At 36.4% G+C, this 17,131-nt stretch overlaps 1 protein-coding gene across 1 annotated transcript; it reads right to left on the reverse strand.

The window, feature by feature from the left end:
- Nucleotides 1-270: 270 nt before the first annotated feature.
- LOC146937787 (uncharacterized) lies at nt 271-13,926 on the reverse strand. Its single transcript, XM_085749522.1, has 2 exons — nt 11,540-13,926; nt 271-640 (listed from the first exon to the last, which is right to left on the reverse strand). The coding sequence occupies exons 1-2, from the start codon at nt 13,924-13,926 to the stop codon at nt 271-273; spliced, it is 2,757 nt and encodes a 918-aa protein (XP_085605648.1).
- Between the last annotated feature and the right edge of the window lie 3,205 nt (nt 13,927-17,131).

Raw genomic sequence — 17,131 nt, forward strand, 5'->3', positions numbered from 1 at the left:
GATGTTTCAGGATATGCTTCAACACCTGGTACAACTTCAAGAATTGGTTCTTGAGACACATCATCTATCACCACATTGATGGATTCCATAACTACTTGAGTTCTATTGTTAAACACTCTGTAGGCTCTGCTGTTAGTGGAGTAACCCATAAAAATTCCTTCATCACTTTTTGGATCCATTTTTCTTCTGTAATCTCTATCTGCTAGAATATAACACTTGCTACCAAAGACATGGAAATATTTTACAGTAGACTTTCTTTCTTTCCATATTTCATACAGGGTAGTTGTAGTACCTATTCTCAAGGTGACTGTGATGAACATGACAGGCTGTATTCATAGCTTCAACCCAGAAGTAAAGAGGGAGATGCTTAGCATGTAGCATGACCCTGACTGATTCTTGTAGAGTCATGTTCTTCCTTTCCACCACTCCATTCTGTTGAGGTGTTATGGGAGATGAGAATTCATGCATGATTCCATCATCTGTACAGAATTCATGAAATCTGGAGTTTTCAAATTCCATTCCATGATCACTTCTTATCCTGACAATACCTCTATTTTTCTCTCTTTGAAGTTGAATGGAAAGTTCCTTGAGTGATTCAAAGGTATCTGATTTCTCTCTGATAAAGCTTACCCAGGTGAATCTTGAAAAATCATCAACAACCACCAGAGCATATGTAACGCCCTCTTTGTTATTTAATTATTATTTTTGAAATAGAGTCGAATTATATGATTTATTTAATTATGCTGGTATTTTATTGGGTGGTTTTATTATTTATTAGACTATATTTAGTAGAGAATTGTAATTATTAGAATAAGTAGATTTGGGGGTTGAAATAGAAAGGAGAGAGTTATTGGGCCTAATTAGATTTAAGAAGAGGAGTTAGTATTATAAATAGAGGAGATATTAGGTTGAAAGAGGAACAGATGCAAAGACAAAGATTTGGAGAAAACAAGGTTTAGAGAGAAGAGAACAAGAGGAGAGAAGAACCAAGAGAGGAGGCTGTCAATCAGTAATTCTAAGGTAAGGGTGAGACTAACATTCAGTATTATTAAGTCTGTAATTCTGATAATTAGATTTAACATGTTGTAGGTTGAGTTTGTGAGAATTTGAGAATTAGGGTTTGAAGTCGTTATAGGTTGTTAGTTGAATAAGAGTCTATCTGTAACACCCCGTTTTCCCAACATAAAAATTTCATAATAATTCAGAGTATTTAAATCATAAATGGAATGTCACACACTTCTTAAAAGTCATAAAATGGATAATAACAATTATCCTTCAAAATTCAACATCATAAAATCTGAAACTTCGCAGCGGAAATTAGTTAAACATATTAATAAAAGTCTTTGGCACGCAGGCCTCATCATAAAAATCTCATAAGTTCTGATTCAATATTTATTCATAAAAAGTTCATAAATGACACGTAAGGAATAGAAGTAAAAGCAAGCCTCATCCCGTTACGTATCAGAGCACCTAGACACAATGTGAGGAATCCACTCACAACCGCCACTAGTTTTTATTACCTGCAAGTTACCCATACGAAGGGCAACATTTTCAAGCAGAAGGGGTGAGATGTCACAGTCAACAAATTAAACATATAATTCATCAAAATGCATTTAACAACATAAAACCTCATTAACATATCAAACATTTATCATTTAGCATCATATCAAATCATAATCAAATATCATCTTTAATTCATAAGCAAATATCATCTTTAAAACATAAGCAAATATCATCTTAAAATCATCAGACATCTTATTCAACTCAACACTTGACTCGACGATGCGACTCAACTTGACAATGCAACTCTTAACATCTTAAACCTTCGTAAAAACTTCTTGATATGCAAATGCATGTGGTACCATTCAGGGCATCAAGCCCCCAACATATATGAGCGTAAATAGGCTCTTCAACAAAGTGAGCAAAAGCTGCCGGGTCTCAAGCCCCCAACGTAGTTTGAGCATTAAGTTGCCGGGTCTCAAGCCCCCATCTTTAATGAGTATGCAATGGACTCAATCTTCCTACAACTTTGACAACATCATGAACATCTCTTATAATTCCATTAACATGGACCACTTCTTAGATATTTACAACTTGGACCGACTCATACAACTTTGTGACATTAAATGGGCAACAGCAGCAAACAACGACAAATGCAGCATATAACAGTGGTTGAATAACATATCATCATTAAAGGAATAATCATATCAACTTAACATCATAAAACATAATAATATTATGTATCATACAATACTCACATAATGTATTCCAACATATCAACAACAATAACCACATATACATTAATCAATTACATTCTTATCAAAGTCCAAAACATTCTTCAAAAGCAAATCAAGTTTGATCAATGAGACATAAGCCAAATACTCATAAAACACCTCAACTAAATCCCTAATACTTAAGTTGAAGTTGGGAAACCACCATAAGTTTTTGGACTAACTTGGGATTAGTTATGCTAAGTTTTCTTAAAGTTTTCTGAAGACCCACTTGGACTATTTTCATCATAACTCAAAATCTACACATAATTTTCTAGTCACTCTAAAGCCATTAGAAAGCTAACTCAAACATCTACAACTTTCATGTTTACACCGAAAGCTAATTCAAAACAGAAACGGGTGAAAAAGACGCAAGACGCAAAAATCGAAGTTCTGACAGCACGCAACGAAAGCACAACAAGCAGTCACCCATGAGGGGCTGCCTTGCTGCGCTCAGGCGTGGAAAACAACGCCCAGACATGGGAAGGCAGTAGCCCACCTGCGCTGCAGCTCTGTGCAGTTCTGGTTTTTTTCCCGGTTTTACCGTTTCGTCCGTAAAAACCTAACTGTTACCCCGATTCCAATTCTGTTTTCGCCTACGCGTTCTATTCGACAAATCCTATTATATTTTACTGAAAAAAAATCATATTTTCAAATCTCTAAAACAGCTTATTCCAGAATCACTTATTTCTCAAAAACACTTAAAATCACTTTTTCTCAGAATCTCAATTTTCATCAAATCTCATGGTTCTATCATCCAACAGCATCTAATTATCCCCCTATAGAATATCTAAGGTCTGTACACAAGTTCCACATCAATCTAACAAGTTTTTATGGTTCAATCATCAAAATCGGTCATAAACCCTAATCCTTAATTCTCACAAAACTCATCCCAATTCATGCTAAATCCATTTTTCAGAATCATACACTTAATAATGTTGAAAGTTAGTCTCACCCTTACCTTGTTTGATGAAAATCGCAGCTATCTCTCTCTTGTTCCCCTCTTTTCTGACTTCTCTCCCTTTTTCTCCAAAAACGTACGTTCTGTGTAAAACTTTTCTAAACCTAACCTCTTCTATTTATATCCCCCTTTCTACCTTTAAACTCTCTAAATTTATAAAACAACCCCACAACTTAATATTTTATTTTATTAATTACGTAACTCTATCTTGGAATTGATTAAAAGCATGAATAAATGTCTATTGTTTTCATTATCATATCTTTTTGAATTGGTTAGATATTAATTGATGAATTATTTAATTAAATGTGATCTGTGAATTATGTGATGATGTGAAATTGTTGTGTTAATTGATGATGTATAACTGAAGTGCTATTTAATGATGTGTATTTGATAATGATGCTATTCAAAGATGTGTTTATTTTATAAAGATGTGTTATTTGAAGATATGTGATTTAAAGAGTGTTATATAAAGATGTGTTACTATTTAAATATCGTGTAGTTTTAAGATGAACTTGGAGTAGGAAAGGAAGGATGTCTAGATTATTAGTTGCTGTCGATCTTATTTAAGATGTAAATGTCAGTCTAAGTCAAAGAGTTGTAAGATGTTCATGAAGTTTCTAAGACGTAAGATGTTAAGTCCATGCATACTCATTTATAGATGAGGGCTCATGCCCTGGAGCTTTTGCTCAACCACGACGATGGAGCTTTTGCTCAACCACGATGATGGTGCTTTTGCTCAACCACGACGATGGAGCTTTTGCTCAACCACGATGATGGAGCTTTTACTCAACCACGACGATGGAGCTTTTGCTCAATTATGTTGAGGGCTTGATGCCCTGGAGCTTTTGCTCAATTACGTTGAGGGCTTGATGCCCTGGAGCCTTTTTACGCTCAATTATGTTGAGGGCTTGATGCCCTGTATTGGTACCACATGCAATTGCATTTCATGATGATTTAAGATGGTCTAAGACGTTAAGAGTTGCATAGTCGAGTCTAGATGCATTGTCAAGATGATTTGAGAAGTTGAAGTTGCATAGTCGAGTCGAAGTTGTTAAGATGTCAAGTTGATGAGCTATTAATGAAGTGCTTTATGAATTATTATGATGCTTAAGATGATGAATGATTATGATGTTTATGATGATTGATTATGAAGTTGCTTATGATGATTGATTATGAAGTTGTTTATGATATGATGTTATGTGATTTATGATAAGATGCTACATGTTTACTAATGATGATATGTGATGATGTTTGTGATATTTATGATGATATATATGATGTTATGATTAAGATGATATATGATGTTTATGAGTATTTATTATGATAATATAAAATGAAGTTTATGACTAATGTAGGAAGATTAATGATACTAGTTAATGAAGTTTAAGTTGTTAAATGTGATTGATGAATTATGAGCTTAATATTATTGTTTGAGAAATCTCACCCCTTTGCTTGAAAATGTTGTCTTCGTATGGGTAACTTGCAGGTAATCAAGATTAGGCGTGGTCGTGAGTGGACTCCTCACAGTGTGTCTTTAGGTGCTCTGATATGTAGCGGGATGGGGACTTTGCTATTGTTTTCTATTCCTTACGTATTACCTTATGAAACTTTTAAGAATTGTTGTTGAACTAAGATATTATGAGATTTTATGTTGAGGCCCTTGTGCCAAAGATTATTTAAGTTGTTGAAATTATTCCGCTGCGAAGTTTAAAATAATATGATATTGGATTTTGAAGGATAAATATTTATTTATTCAGTTTATGTTTTTCGAAAAAGAATGTGACATTCCGTTTAAGTTGAATTACTCTGATTTTTATTATGAAATTTTTACGTTGGGAAAACGGGGTGTTACAATTAGTATCAGAGCAGGTCGGTCCGTCCGGCCAAGTAGTTGAGTCGCGTTGTGTCGTTTTACAGTTTTGTACTGTATTTAAGTTGTACTTATTGTTGATTGTTATGTAGAGAACCAATACCTGGTATGAACTGGTTGGAGTACAACCATGTTCGTATTAATTGTTTTAGTAAGTTGGTGTATTTCTCTTCTGCCGAAGAAGAAAGTGAAGCAGAGTTTTGTCTACTAAGCAGCTGAAGCAGTTAGCACGTGATGGAATTTTGATGTTTTCGTTGATGGCGTCACTATCTATTGAGAATCAAGCAGTGAGTGATAAGTTGCAAATTGTGTGAGGATTTCTCGAAGTTTTTCCTGATGAGATTCCTCATGTGCCGCCAGAGAGGGAGGTTGAATTTTCTATTGATCTTATTCCGGGAACGAAGCCTGTATCTTCGACACCCTATCGTATGTCAGCTTCTGAGTTGGCTGAGTTGAAGAAACAGTTGGAGGATTTGCTTGATAAGAAGTTTATAAGACCGAGTGTTTCACCTTGGGGAGCGCTGGTATTGTTGGTTTAAAAGAAGGATGGTAGTATGAGGTTATGTATTGACTATCGATAGTTGAAAAAAGTAACTATAAAGAATAGATATCCACTTCCAAGAATTGATGACTTGATGGATTAGTTAGTGGGTGCACGTGTGTTTAGCAAGATTGACTTGAGGTCGGGCTACCACCAGATTAAAGTAAAAGATGAAGATATGCAGAAGACGGCTTTTAGGACGCGTTACGGACATTATGAATATAAGGTGATGCCTTTTGGTGATAGTAATGCACCTGGTGTGTTTATGGAGTATACGAATCGCATCTTCCATGCATTATTGGATCGCTTCGTGGTTGTGTTCGTCGACGATATTTTGATATACTCCAAGTCTAAAGAAGAACATGTTGAGCATTTGAAGATTGTTATGCAAGTGCTGAAAGAGAAGAAGCTTTATGCTAAGTTGTCTAAGTGTAAATTCTGGTTGAAGAGGTAAGTTTTCTTGGCCATGTTATTTCTAGGAGTTGTATTGCAGTTGATCCATCTAAAGTTGATGCAGTATCACAATGGGAAACTCCTAAGTCGGTTACTGAGATTAGAAGCTTTTTGGGATTAGCTGGTTATTACAGAGGATTTATAGAAGGGTTTTCTAAGTTGGCACTTCCGTTGCCGCAGTTGACTTGTAAAGGAAAAGCCTTTGTGTGGGATGTTCAGCGTGAGAACAGTTTTAATGAATTGAAGAAGCGGTTGACGACGGCCCCAGTTTTGATTTTGTCGAAGCCCGAAGAACCTTTTGTGGTGTATTGTGATGCTTCCAAGTTGGGCTTAGGTGGTGTGTTTATGCAAGATGGTAAAGTGGTTGTTTATGCATCAAGACAATTGAGAATTCATGAATGAAATTATCCTACGCATGATCTTGAATTAGCTGCAGTTGTATTTGTGCTTAAAATTTGGAGACATTACTTGTACGGTTCGAGATTCGAGGTGTTTAGTGATCACAAGAACTTGAAGTATTTGTTTGATCAGAAGGAATTGAATATGAGACAACGAAGGTGGCTAGAATTGTTGAAAGATTATGACTTTGGTTTGAATTATCATCCGGGTAAAGCTAATGTTGTTGCAGATGCCTTAAGTAGGAAGACTCTACATATGTCTGCTATGATGGTTAAAGAGTTTGAATTGTTTGAACAATTTAGAGATTTGAGCTTAGTCTGTGAAATATCGTCTCGGAGTGTTAAGCTAGGAATGCTGAAAATTGATAATGATTTCTTGAAAAGTATTAAAGATGCGCAGAAAGTTGATGTTAAATTTGTGGACTTGTTGGTTGCTAGTAATCAAACTGAAGATAGTGACTTTAATGTTGATGATCAAGGTGTGTTGAGGTTTCGAGGTAGGATTTGTATTCCAGACAATGATGAGATGAAGAAGATGATTCTTGAAGAGAGTCATAGGAGTAGCTTGAGTATTCATCCGGGAGCTACAAAGATGTATCATGACTTAAAGAATTTGTTTTGGTGGTCTGGAATGAAACGTGATGTAGCACAATTTGTGTACTCTTGTTTGATTTGTCAGAAGTCGAAGGTGGAGCATCAGAAACCTGCTGGGTTGATGACACCGTTAGATGTACCAGAATCGAAATGGGATAGTATATCCATGGATTTTGTGACAAGTCTGCCGAATACTCCTAAAGGGAATGCCGCTATTTGGGTGATTGTTGATAGATTGACGAAGTCGGCACACTTCATTCCGATTAATATTAGTTTTCCTGTAGCTCAGTTGGCAGAAATTTATATTCGAGACATTGTGAAGCTGCATGGTGTCCCTTCAAGCATTGTGTCAGATAGAGATCCAAGATTCACTTCTAGATTTTGGAAGAGTTTGCAAGAGGCCTTAGGCTCTAATTTGAGATTGAGTTCGGCTTATCATCCTCAAACAGATGGTCAGTCGGAAAGAACGATTCAGTCACTCGAAGACTTGTTGGGAGTTTGTGAGATTATGAGAAATTAGGGTTGTGTACTCATGTGGGTAGTGAAGGGTTGTTATTTTTCGTTGTTTTCTTATTCTTTTGATGAATCTATGTTTAAATTCGTGCTCTAATTGTTTGCCGTGTACTTTAATCTTACTACTCCCGCGTGTTACTTCTTAATGTTGTTGTCGTATTATATATGAATTCCTAGCTGTTTAATTCAGTTTTAATTGTTGGAAAATCATAACTGTGTCGTGCGAATCCAAATCAATTACTTGATGTTGCTTCCCTGTTTCAATTTCAATTAAAAAGTTTTTTTGATCCTTACTGCCAGTCGTGACCCATATATTTGCTGCTTGTTCTTTCGTTGCTTGCTGTTCCATTCAATTCATATTGTCGTGCTAGTTCCTTGTTGCCATGTCTATTTTATTTAAATTCCATGTGATATTCTAATTGTTACTTGATTTTAATATTTTTATTTTATCAATTACGTAACTCTATCTTGGAATTGATTAAAAGCATGAATAAATGTCTATTGTTTTCATTATCATATCTTTTTGAATTGGTTAGATATTAATTGATGAATTATTTAATTAAATGTGATCGGTGAATTATGTGATGATGTGAAATTGTTGTGTTAATTGATGATGTATAACTGAAGTGCTATTTAATGATGTGTATTTGATAATGATGCTATTCAAAGATGTGTTTATTTTATAAAGATGTGTTATTTGAAGATATGTGATTTAAAGAGTGTTATATAAAGATGTGTTACTATTTAAAGATCGTGTAGTTTTAAGATGAACTTGGAGTAGGAAAGGAAGGATGTCTAGATCATTAGTTGATGTCGATCTTATTTAAGATGTAAATGTCGGTCTAAGTCAAAGAGTTGTAAGATGTTCATGAAGTTTCTAAGACGTAAGATGTTAAGTCCATGCATACTCATTTATAGATGAGGGCTCATGCCCTGGAGCTTTTGCTCAACCACGACGATGGAGCTTTTGCTCAACCACGATGATGGTGCTTTTGCTCAACCATGACGATGGAGCTTTTGGTCAACCACGATGATGGAGCTTTTACTCAACCACGACGATGGAGCTTTTGCTCAATTATGTTGAGGGCTTGATGCCCTGGAGCTTTTGCTCAATTATGTTGAGGGCTTGATGTCCTGGAGCCTTTTTACGCTCAATTATGTTGAGGGCTTGATGCCCTGTATTGGTACCACATGCATTTGCATTTCATGATGATTTAAGATGGTCTAAGACGTTAAGAGTTGCATAGTCGAGTCTAGATGCATTGTCAAGATGATTTGAGAAGTTGAAGTTGCATAGTCGAGTCGAAGTTGTTAAGATGTCAAGTTGATGAGCTATTAATGAAGTGCTTTATGAATTATTATGATGCTTAAGATGATGAATGATTATGATGTTTATGATGATTGATTATGAAGTTGCTTATGATGATTGATTATGAAGTTGTTTATGATATGATGCTATGTGATTTATGATAAGATGCTACATGTTTACTAATGATGATATGTGATGATGTTTGTGATATTTATGATGATATATATGATGTTATGATTAAGATGATATATGATGTTTATGAGTATTTATTATGATAATATAAGATGAAGTTTATGACTAATGTAGGAAGATTAATGAAACTAGTTAATGAAGTTTAAGTTGATAAATGTGATTGATGAATTATGAGCTTAATATTATTGTTTGAGAAATCTCGCCCCTTTGCTTGAAAATGTTGCTCTTCGTATGGGTAACTGGCAGGTAATCAAGATTAGGCGTGGTCGTGAGTGGACTCCTCACAGTGTGTCTTTAGGTGCTCTGATACGTAGCGGGATGGGGACTTTGCTATTGTTTTCTATTCCTTACGTATTACCTTATGAAACTTTTAAGAATTGTTGCTGAACTAAGATATTATGAGATTTTATGTTGAGGCCCTTGTGCCAAAGATTATTTAAGTTGTTGAAATTATTCCGCTGCGAAGTTTAAAATAATATGATATTGGATTTTGAAGGATAAATATTTATTTATTCAGTTTATGTTTTTAGAAAAAGAATGTGAATTCCGTTTAAGTTGAATTACTCTGATTTTTACTATGAAATTTTTACGTTGGGAAAACGGGGTGTTACACTATCAAATTCATGTCCAGTTGGTGTTCAGCTCGTAGAATAATCATGGGTAGAGGTTTCTATCAATTTTGGAATTTGGGTTGATGAAAATTGGGATTTAAGAGTGATTCTTAAGAGAGAAACGCATTGTTAAAGTAATTTTTGAACTGCTGAGAAGCCCAAAATCGGCCACCAATTTCTGATCTGAATTTCCAGTTTTAGTTCTGCAAAAATCGGCCCCCGATTTGTCAAAATCGGCCACCGATTTTCTGTCGGGCCAATTTATAAAACATTCACATTTTTCACCCTTTTCCGTTTTGAATTTGCCTTCGGTGTAAACATGAAAGTTTTAGATAATTGTGTTAGCTTTCTAATGGTCTTGGTTTGGCTCAAAAATGATTTTTAGATTTTGAGTTATGATGAAAATACTCCAAGTGGGTCTTAGTAAAACTTTATGAAAATTCGGCATAACTATTTCTAAGTTAAACCAAAACTTATGGATTGTCTCCAAACTTCAAAGCTTGTGTACTGTGAGTTTAACTAAGGTGTTTAAGAGTATTTAACCTATGCTGTTATGAGTCTAACTAGTGGTAGGTTGCCTTGAATTGTTGCCTTGCGATCCTTTTCGCACGTGTAGTCTTGAGATGACCTTGGGGTAGGAAATGAAAGTTATTGATGACGTTAGAAGCTGTCCAGAAGACCTGAATTAAGATGATTAATATTAATAGTAATGTGATGTTGTTAAATATGCACCTTAAGTATTACTTATGATGATCATGTTGATGCAATTCATTCTTTAATGATGATATGATATATAAGACTTGTCATATGCTGCCTATGTTGCTGTTCTGCTGTTGTCGACTATTAATATCATAAAGTTGTAAATGTCGGTCTAAGTTGTAAAGTTGTGAGATGTCGTCCAAATTATTGGAGTCATATAAGATGTTCATGATGTTCAAGATGTTTAAGATGTAAGATGTTGAGTCCATGCATACTCATTTAAAGATGAGGGCTTGATGCCCTGGAGCTTTTTCCCAACTACGTTGGGGGCTTGATGCCCTGAAGCTTTTGCTCAATTATGTTGGGGGCTTGATGCCAAGGAGCTTTTGCTCAATTATGTTGGGGGTTTGATGCCCTGGAGCCTTTTTACGCTTAATTAAGTTGAGGGCTTGATGCCCTGATTGGTACCAGATGCATTTGCATTGTCATGATGATTTAAGATGTTAAGAGTTGCATTGTCGAGTTGAAGTTGCATAGTCGAGTCAAAGTCGTCAAGTAGTTAAAGATTAATTTACGAAGTTGAATATGAAGTTGTTTATGATGATGACATGATGTTACATGATTATTATTATGATATGTTGATGATGTTTATGTTGTTAAATGTAATTGATGAATTATATGCTTAATATTGTTGTTTGTGAAATTTCACCCCTTCTGCTTGAAAATGTTGCTCTTCGTATGGGTAACTTGCAGGTAACCAAGACTACTTGCGGTCGTGAGTGGACTCCTCACAAGTGTGTGTCTTAGGTGCTCTGATACGTAACGGGATGGGAATTTTGTTGTTACTTTCTGTTCCTTACGTATTATTTTAGAAGTTTTCAAGAATTATTCTTGAACTAAGATTTTATGAGATTTTATGTTGAGGCCCTTGTGCCATAGATTATTTAAGATGTTGAATTATTCCGCTGCGAAGTTTTAAAATAATTACGCTGTTGGATTTTCAAGGGTAAATATTTATTTATTCAGTTTATGATTTTAAAAAAAGAATGTGACATTCCGTTATGATTGAGAAACTCTGATTTTTATTATGAAATTTTTATGTTGGGAAAACGAGGTGTTACAACATACCTCTTTCCATCAATGCTGGCCACTTGCATGGGTCCCATTAAATCAATATGAAGAAGTTCAAGAGCTTTTGAGGTTCCTTGATGTTCCAACCTAGGATGAGACATTCGAGTTTGTTTTCCAACTTGACATTCACCACAAATGCTTCTATCAGTGATCTCCAGTTTGGGTATACCTCTGATTGCTTCTAGAGAGATAGCTTTCTTTATTCTTTGCATATTCAAGTGACCTAGTTTTTGATGCCAAAGTTTAACCTCATCAACTTTGCTCAACATGCATGAGGATAAGAGAGCCTGTTCTTGAGAGGTCCATAAGTAACAGTTGTCCTTTGACCTAGTACCCTTCATACTCACCTTACCCTTTCCATCTAGGATCTGACACTCAGTTTTACTGAAATTTACACTTAGCCCCTGGTCACACAGCTGACTAATACTAATCAAGTTGGCTGCCAACCCTTTGACCAACAAAACATTATTCAGTCTTGGGGATCCTTCACTGACTAAGTCACCAATACCAACAATCTTTCCTTTAGCCCCATCCCCAAAGGTGACATAGCTCTTGGCATAAGGTCTGACATTTCCTAGAAAGTTGTCCGCCCCTGTCATGTGACGAGAACACCCACTATCAAAATACCAATCTTCACTAGAAGATGCTCTTAGGGAGGTATGGGCTATTAGTCCTAGACACTTAGGTCTCCACTCTTTCTTGACCCCTCTCAAGGTTGGACTAGGTTGATATAGTCTAGAAGCTCCATACAAATCATAGCAGAAGGGTTTTTTATGACCCTGTCTATTACAAAAGTGACACCTCCAAGAGAGATTCTCCTTTGCTAACTCAGTTTTGGGATGTTCTACAGAATGTTCCAACTTTAGACCCTTACCAGTGATATTACCAGTTCTACTTGATGCTACAAATTTAATTTTCTTAAATGGTTTTCCCTTCTTGACCTTCTGATAGTGTTCTAAAGCCTGAACATAACTACTGTTTTGTTGTTCCTGTTTCAGGTGTTCATGTGTAAAGCCTATGCCATTTGTTTTGCCTATCACTTGACCCTCTAACAGCCTATCTAGAACATCAGTTCCAGTGGTCATCATTCTAACTTGTTTGAAGACATTATCAAGTTGAGAATTGAGTAACATTACCTCTTTATTTATATTAGTGATTTGGGCTAGATGACCAGTTCTTTCTTCCTGAGGTTGATTAATGATTTCTTCCTGCTCTATCAGACGCGTGGAAGTGTTTGCATCATGAATCTCTTGATAGCAGTACGGAACAATAACTTTCTCATAGTCAGGATCTTCATTTTCAGATTCTGATTCAGAGTCTATTCTCCCTGTCATAGCATTGACACGTTTTGCAACATCACTCTCACCATCCCCATCTGTTCCCTCATCATCAGACCAGGACACAATCATCCCTTTCTTTTGCTTCTTGAGAAAAGTTGCACATTCAGTTCTGATGTGACCACAACCTTCACACTCATGACATTGCACTCCTTTGTAACGGCTGTTCTTATCTTCATTTCTATCATCCCTTTGATTACCTTGTTGCCTGTCAGTGTTCCATCTGATGTTCTTCCCATTACCTCTAGGTCTGCTGTTTACCTGTTTGAGAATCTTGTTAAACTGTCTTCCGAGCATCACCAAGTTTTCTGTTATATTCTCATCCTCCACACTCTCTTCGAGTCCTTCATCATCAGTTGTGTTTGCTGTAAAGGCAAGGCCTTTACCCTTCTTCTCAGACCTGTTATCAACAACAAGTTCAAAGTTTTGAATAGAACCTATGAGCTCTTCCACCTGCATATTGGACACGTCTTGCGCTTCCTCAATGGCTGTGACTTTCATGTCAAATCTCTTTGGCAGAGATCTGAGAATTTTTCTTACCAACTTCTCATCTGACAGTTTTTCTCCAAGAGAATCAAACGAATTGGCAATTTCAAGAACATTCATATAGTACTCTTGTATAGTCTCATCCTCTTGCATTCTCAGACTTTCAAACTTGGTCGTCAGGACTTGAATCCTTGAGCTTTTTACCTTGGAAGTACCTTCATGTGCTGTTTTAAGGATGTCCCAAGCATCTTTGGCAACATCACATTTTTTGATGAGCCTGAACATATTCTTGTCCACTCCATTAAAGAAAGCATTTAGGGCCTTGGAGTTTGCAAGAGACAGTTCATCTTCAGGTAAGGTCCATTCATCTTCTAGCTTCAAAACTGTGGTTTTATTGCCATCTTTGTCAAGAACAATCGGATGTTCCCATCCTTTCATCACAGCTTTCCAAGTCTTGCTGTCAATAGACTTGAGATAGGCACTCATACGTGACTTCCAGTAGTCATAATTGGTTCCGTCCAGTAAAGGTAGTCTGTTAACAAAACCTCCCTCTTTCTCCATATTACCAGAATAAATCTCCTCTGGATCTCACCCAATAACAGGCAGGGTGCCTGCTCTGATGCCAATTGAAATTCTGGCACGTTAGACTTAAGATGTTCTAAGTGATGTTTCAACACAAAGCACAGAAAAGCAGATGTTGTACACGATGTTTAGAACATTAAGCTAACTAACATAAACATAATAAAACAAAATAACAGACAAGAAAGAAAAGAGGCACAGAGAAATTGTTAACCCAGTTCGGTGCAACGTCACCTACTCTGGGGGCTACCAAGCCAGGAAGGAAATCCACTAGTGCAGTCCGTATTCAAAAGCTCTCAGCAAACCACGTTTGCACTAATGACCTAGGACCTACCCCAACAAGATTTCAACCTAGGAACTCCTAGATCTGAGATCCCATCTCACTCCCTTACAACTGATCACAAACCTTGTGATTCTCATATTACAGACACTTATAGAATGAAGTTACCTTCAAGACACAACAACTTGCAACCGTGCTTAAAAGCTTTGGTGCAGTTCACAGACTACCTAACTCCTTGTTTAAAAGCTTCGGAGTAGTTCACAATTTACAACTCAAAATACATTCCTAAACATGCATCATTATTATACACGAAAGGCTCACAAACAAGAGACTCAAAACCCTAGATAAACTATACTTCTGAAATGATGGCTTGAATGATTCTTCAGGTCTTGCAGTCTCCTTTAAATACTGAAGTAAAGCGGGTCATAAACATAATCGGGCTTCATATCAAACCGGTGATTCATTACTCAGTCAACATGACCAGATAAGGAAACTCCTAAAAAGTAGGCACATTAATAGGAACATTATGATCACCTTCAAAAGACTTTCCTAAGTCGTTACCACTTCCTTAGGAAATCACATACGTTCTGATCCTTTCATAACTGCACACGGTTTTCACCAACACATGCTGGCGTGGATTCCTTAAATCAAGCGAACACGTGCGTAAACATAGGCAAGGCACATAACATACATACCAAGCCTGGATGTTTGAACATTGTGTTCTACATCTAAAGTGAATATTTGTTTTAGGCAAAACTGAAGTCAACATACAAATATCCAACAAAAAATATGACCAGACAATGTGTACCTTGCTTGAAGTTTTTCCCTAACTAGATGACAATCAATTTCAAGATGCTTAGTCCTTTCATGGAAAACAGGATTAGCAACTATGTCCTTTCATGGAAAACAGGATTAGCAGCTATGTGTAAGGCACTTTGATTGTCACAATAAAGCACAGGAAGTTTGATAGGTGAAACATGTAGATCCTTAAGTAGATATAGGAGCCATTGAAGTTCACAAGTAGCTGCACCCAATGCTCTATACTCAACTTCTGATGAGGATATAGAAACAATCAATTGTTTCTTAGTTCTCCAAGAAATTAGTGATTTCCCAAGGAAGAAACATTGGCTAGATATGGATCTTCTGGAATCTATGCACCCTTCCCAATCAGCATTAGAGAAGCCTGAAATGCAAAAAGGTGAATCTCTGGGGAAGAAGAGACCTTGACTAGGACACTTCTTCAAGTACCTTACTATCCTAGTAGTTGCAGTGAAGTGCTTCTCAGTAGGAGAATATAAGAACTACCTGAGTTGTTGAGTGGCAAAAGTAATATCTGGCCTGTTGTTAGTGAGATAAATCAACCTACCAATCAATCTTTTGTATAAAGGGACATCATTGTAAGGTGCACTAGAGTCTTGGTGAAGCTTACATGATGGTTCAGAGGGTGTAGAGACTGGTTTAGAGGCTAAGTCTCTTGAATCAGTAAGAAAATCAATCCAGTACTTTCTCTGACATAAGGAAATGCCTTGAGAAGAATGTGCAACCTCTAAACCAAGGAAGTATTTTAGCTGACCCAAATCCTTAATCTTGAAGGAGGAATGCAGAATGGTTTTGATGTGTTGAAATTCATGCAATGAATTGCCAGCAATGATCACATCATCAACATACACTAAAAGCACAGTGAAAGAAGTAGCAATGTGTTTGATAAACAAATAATGATCTGATGTGGATTGTGTGTATTGATGGTTAATAAGGAGGGAAGTGAGTTTTTTCATACCACTATTTGCTAGCTTTCTTGAGTCCATAAAGAGATTTCATGAGTTTTGCAGACTTGATTAGGTTTGGTAGTAGGGACACCATGAGGCACAATCATGTAGACATCTTCCTGTAAGTCACCATGAAGAAATGCATTATTCACTCTAGTTGATGAATATGCCAATTGCTTATGGAGGCTAAGGCAATGACAGTTCTCATTGTGGTAAGCTTAGCAACTGGTGAGTAAATGTCAAAGTAGTCCAGTCCCTCAATTTGATTACAACCCTTAGCAACCAATCTTGTTTTATATCTCTCTATGGTGCCATCTGCATGATGTTTCATTTTTTATATCCACCTGCAACCTATAGGTTTGATATTAGGTGGTAAATCCACCCGTTTCCAAATGCCAGTATTTTGAAGAGCTGTAAGCTAAGCTTGCATTGCCTGCTACCAACAAGTGTGTTTGCTTGCTTCATCATAGGTTGTTGGCTCAATGTGTAAATCAATGGATAGAGAATAAGCACAATGAGATGGAGACAAGTTAGTATATGCCAGGGAATCTGAAATAGGATATTTAACATTGACAGATAAAGCAGGAAATGAAGAAGATGCATGATTACAAACATAGTCTTGTAGGTGTGATGGTGAATTTATCGTTCTGGATGATTTTCTGATAATAGGTTGAGAAATAGGTGGTGTAAGTGATGTAGGTTCAGTATATGGTGGGTCAGGGTCTATAATAGGTGTGGGAAGAGTAGTTGAGTTATCAGGCAAAGGATTACTTGCAGTGCAAGAATCTGAAGAAAAGTAGTTCCAAGTAGTGGTTATGGATGAAGGATTAGATGGATATGGTAATATATGTTCATGAAAATTGACATGTCAAGATATGTGAATCTCTCTAGAGTGGATGTCTAAAAGAACTGATCCTTTAAAACCAACAGAGTAACCTAGAAACACAGATTTTCTAGCTCTTTGTGAAAGTTTGGATCTTTGTGCTTGAAGAGTAGTGGAATAACATAAAGAACCAAAAACTTTGAAAGAATCAATGTCAAGAATTTTGTTGTAGAGTAACTGATAAGGTGATTTGTTATGAAGGTTAGGAGAAGTTACACTATTGATGATGAAAGTTGCATGCAGGAGAACATATGACCA

Source organism: Medicago sativa, chromosome 3 (assembly GCF_051527215.1).
Source record: "Medicago sativa cultivar Bolivia chromosome 3, Bolivia_mono, whole genome shotgun sequence".
Taxonomy (NCBI): domain Eukaryota; kingdom Viridiplantae; phylum Streptophyta; class Magnoliopsida; order Fabales; family Fabaceae; genus Medicago; species Medicago sativa.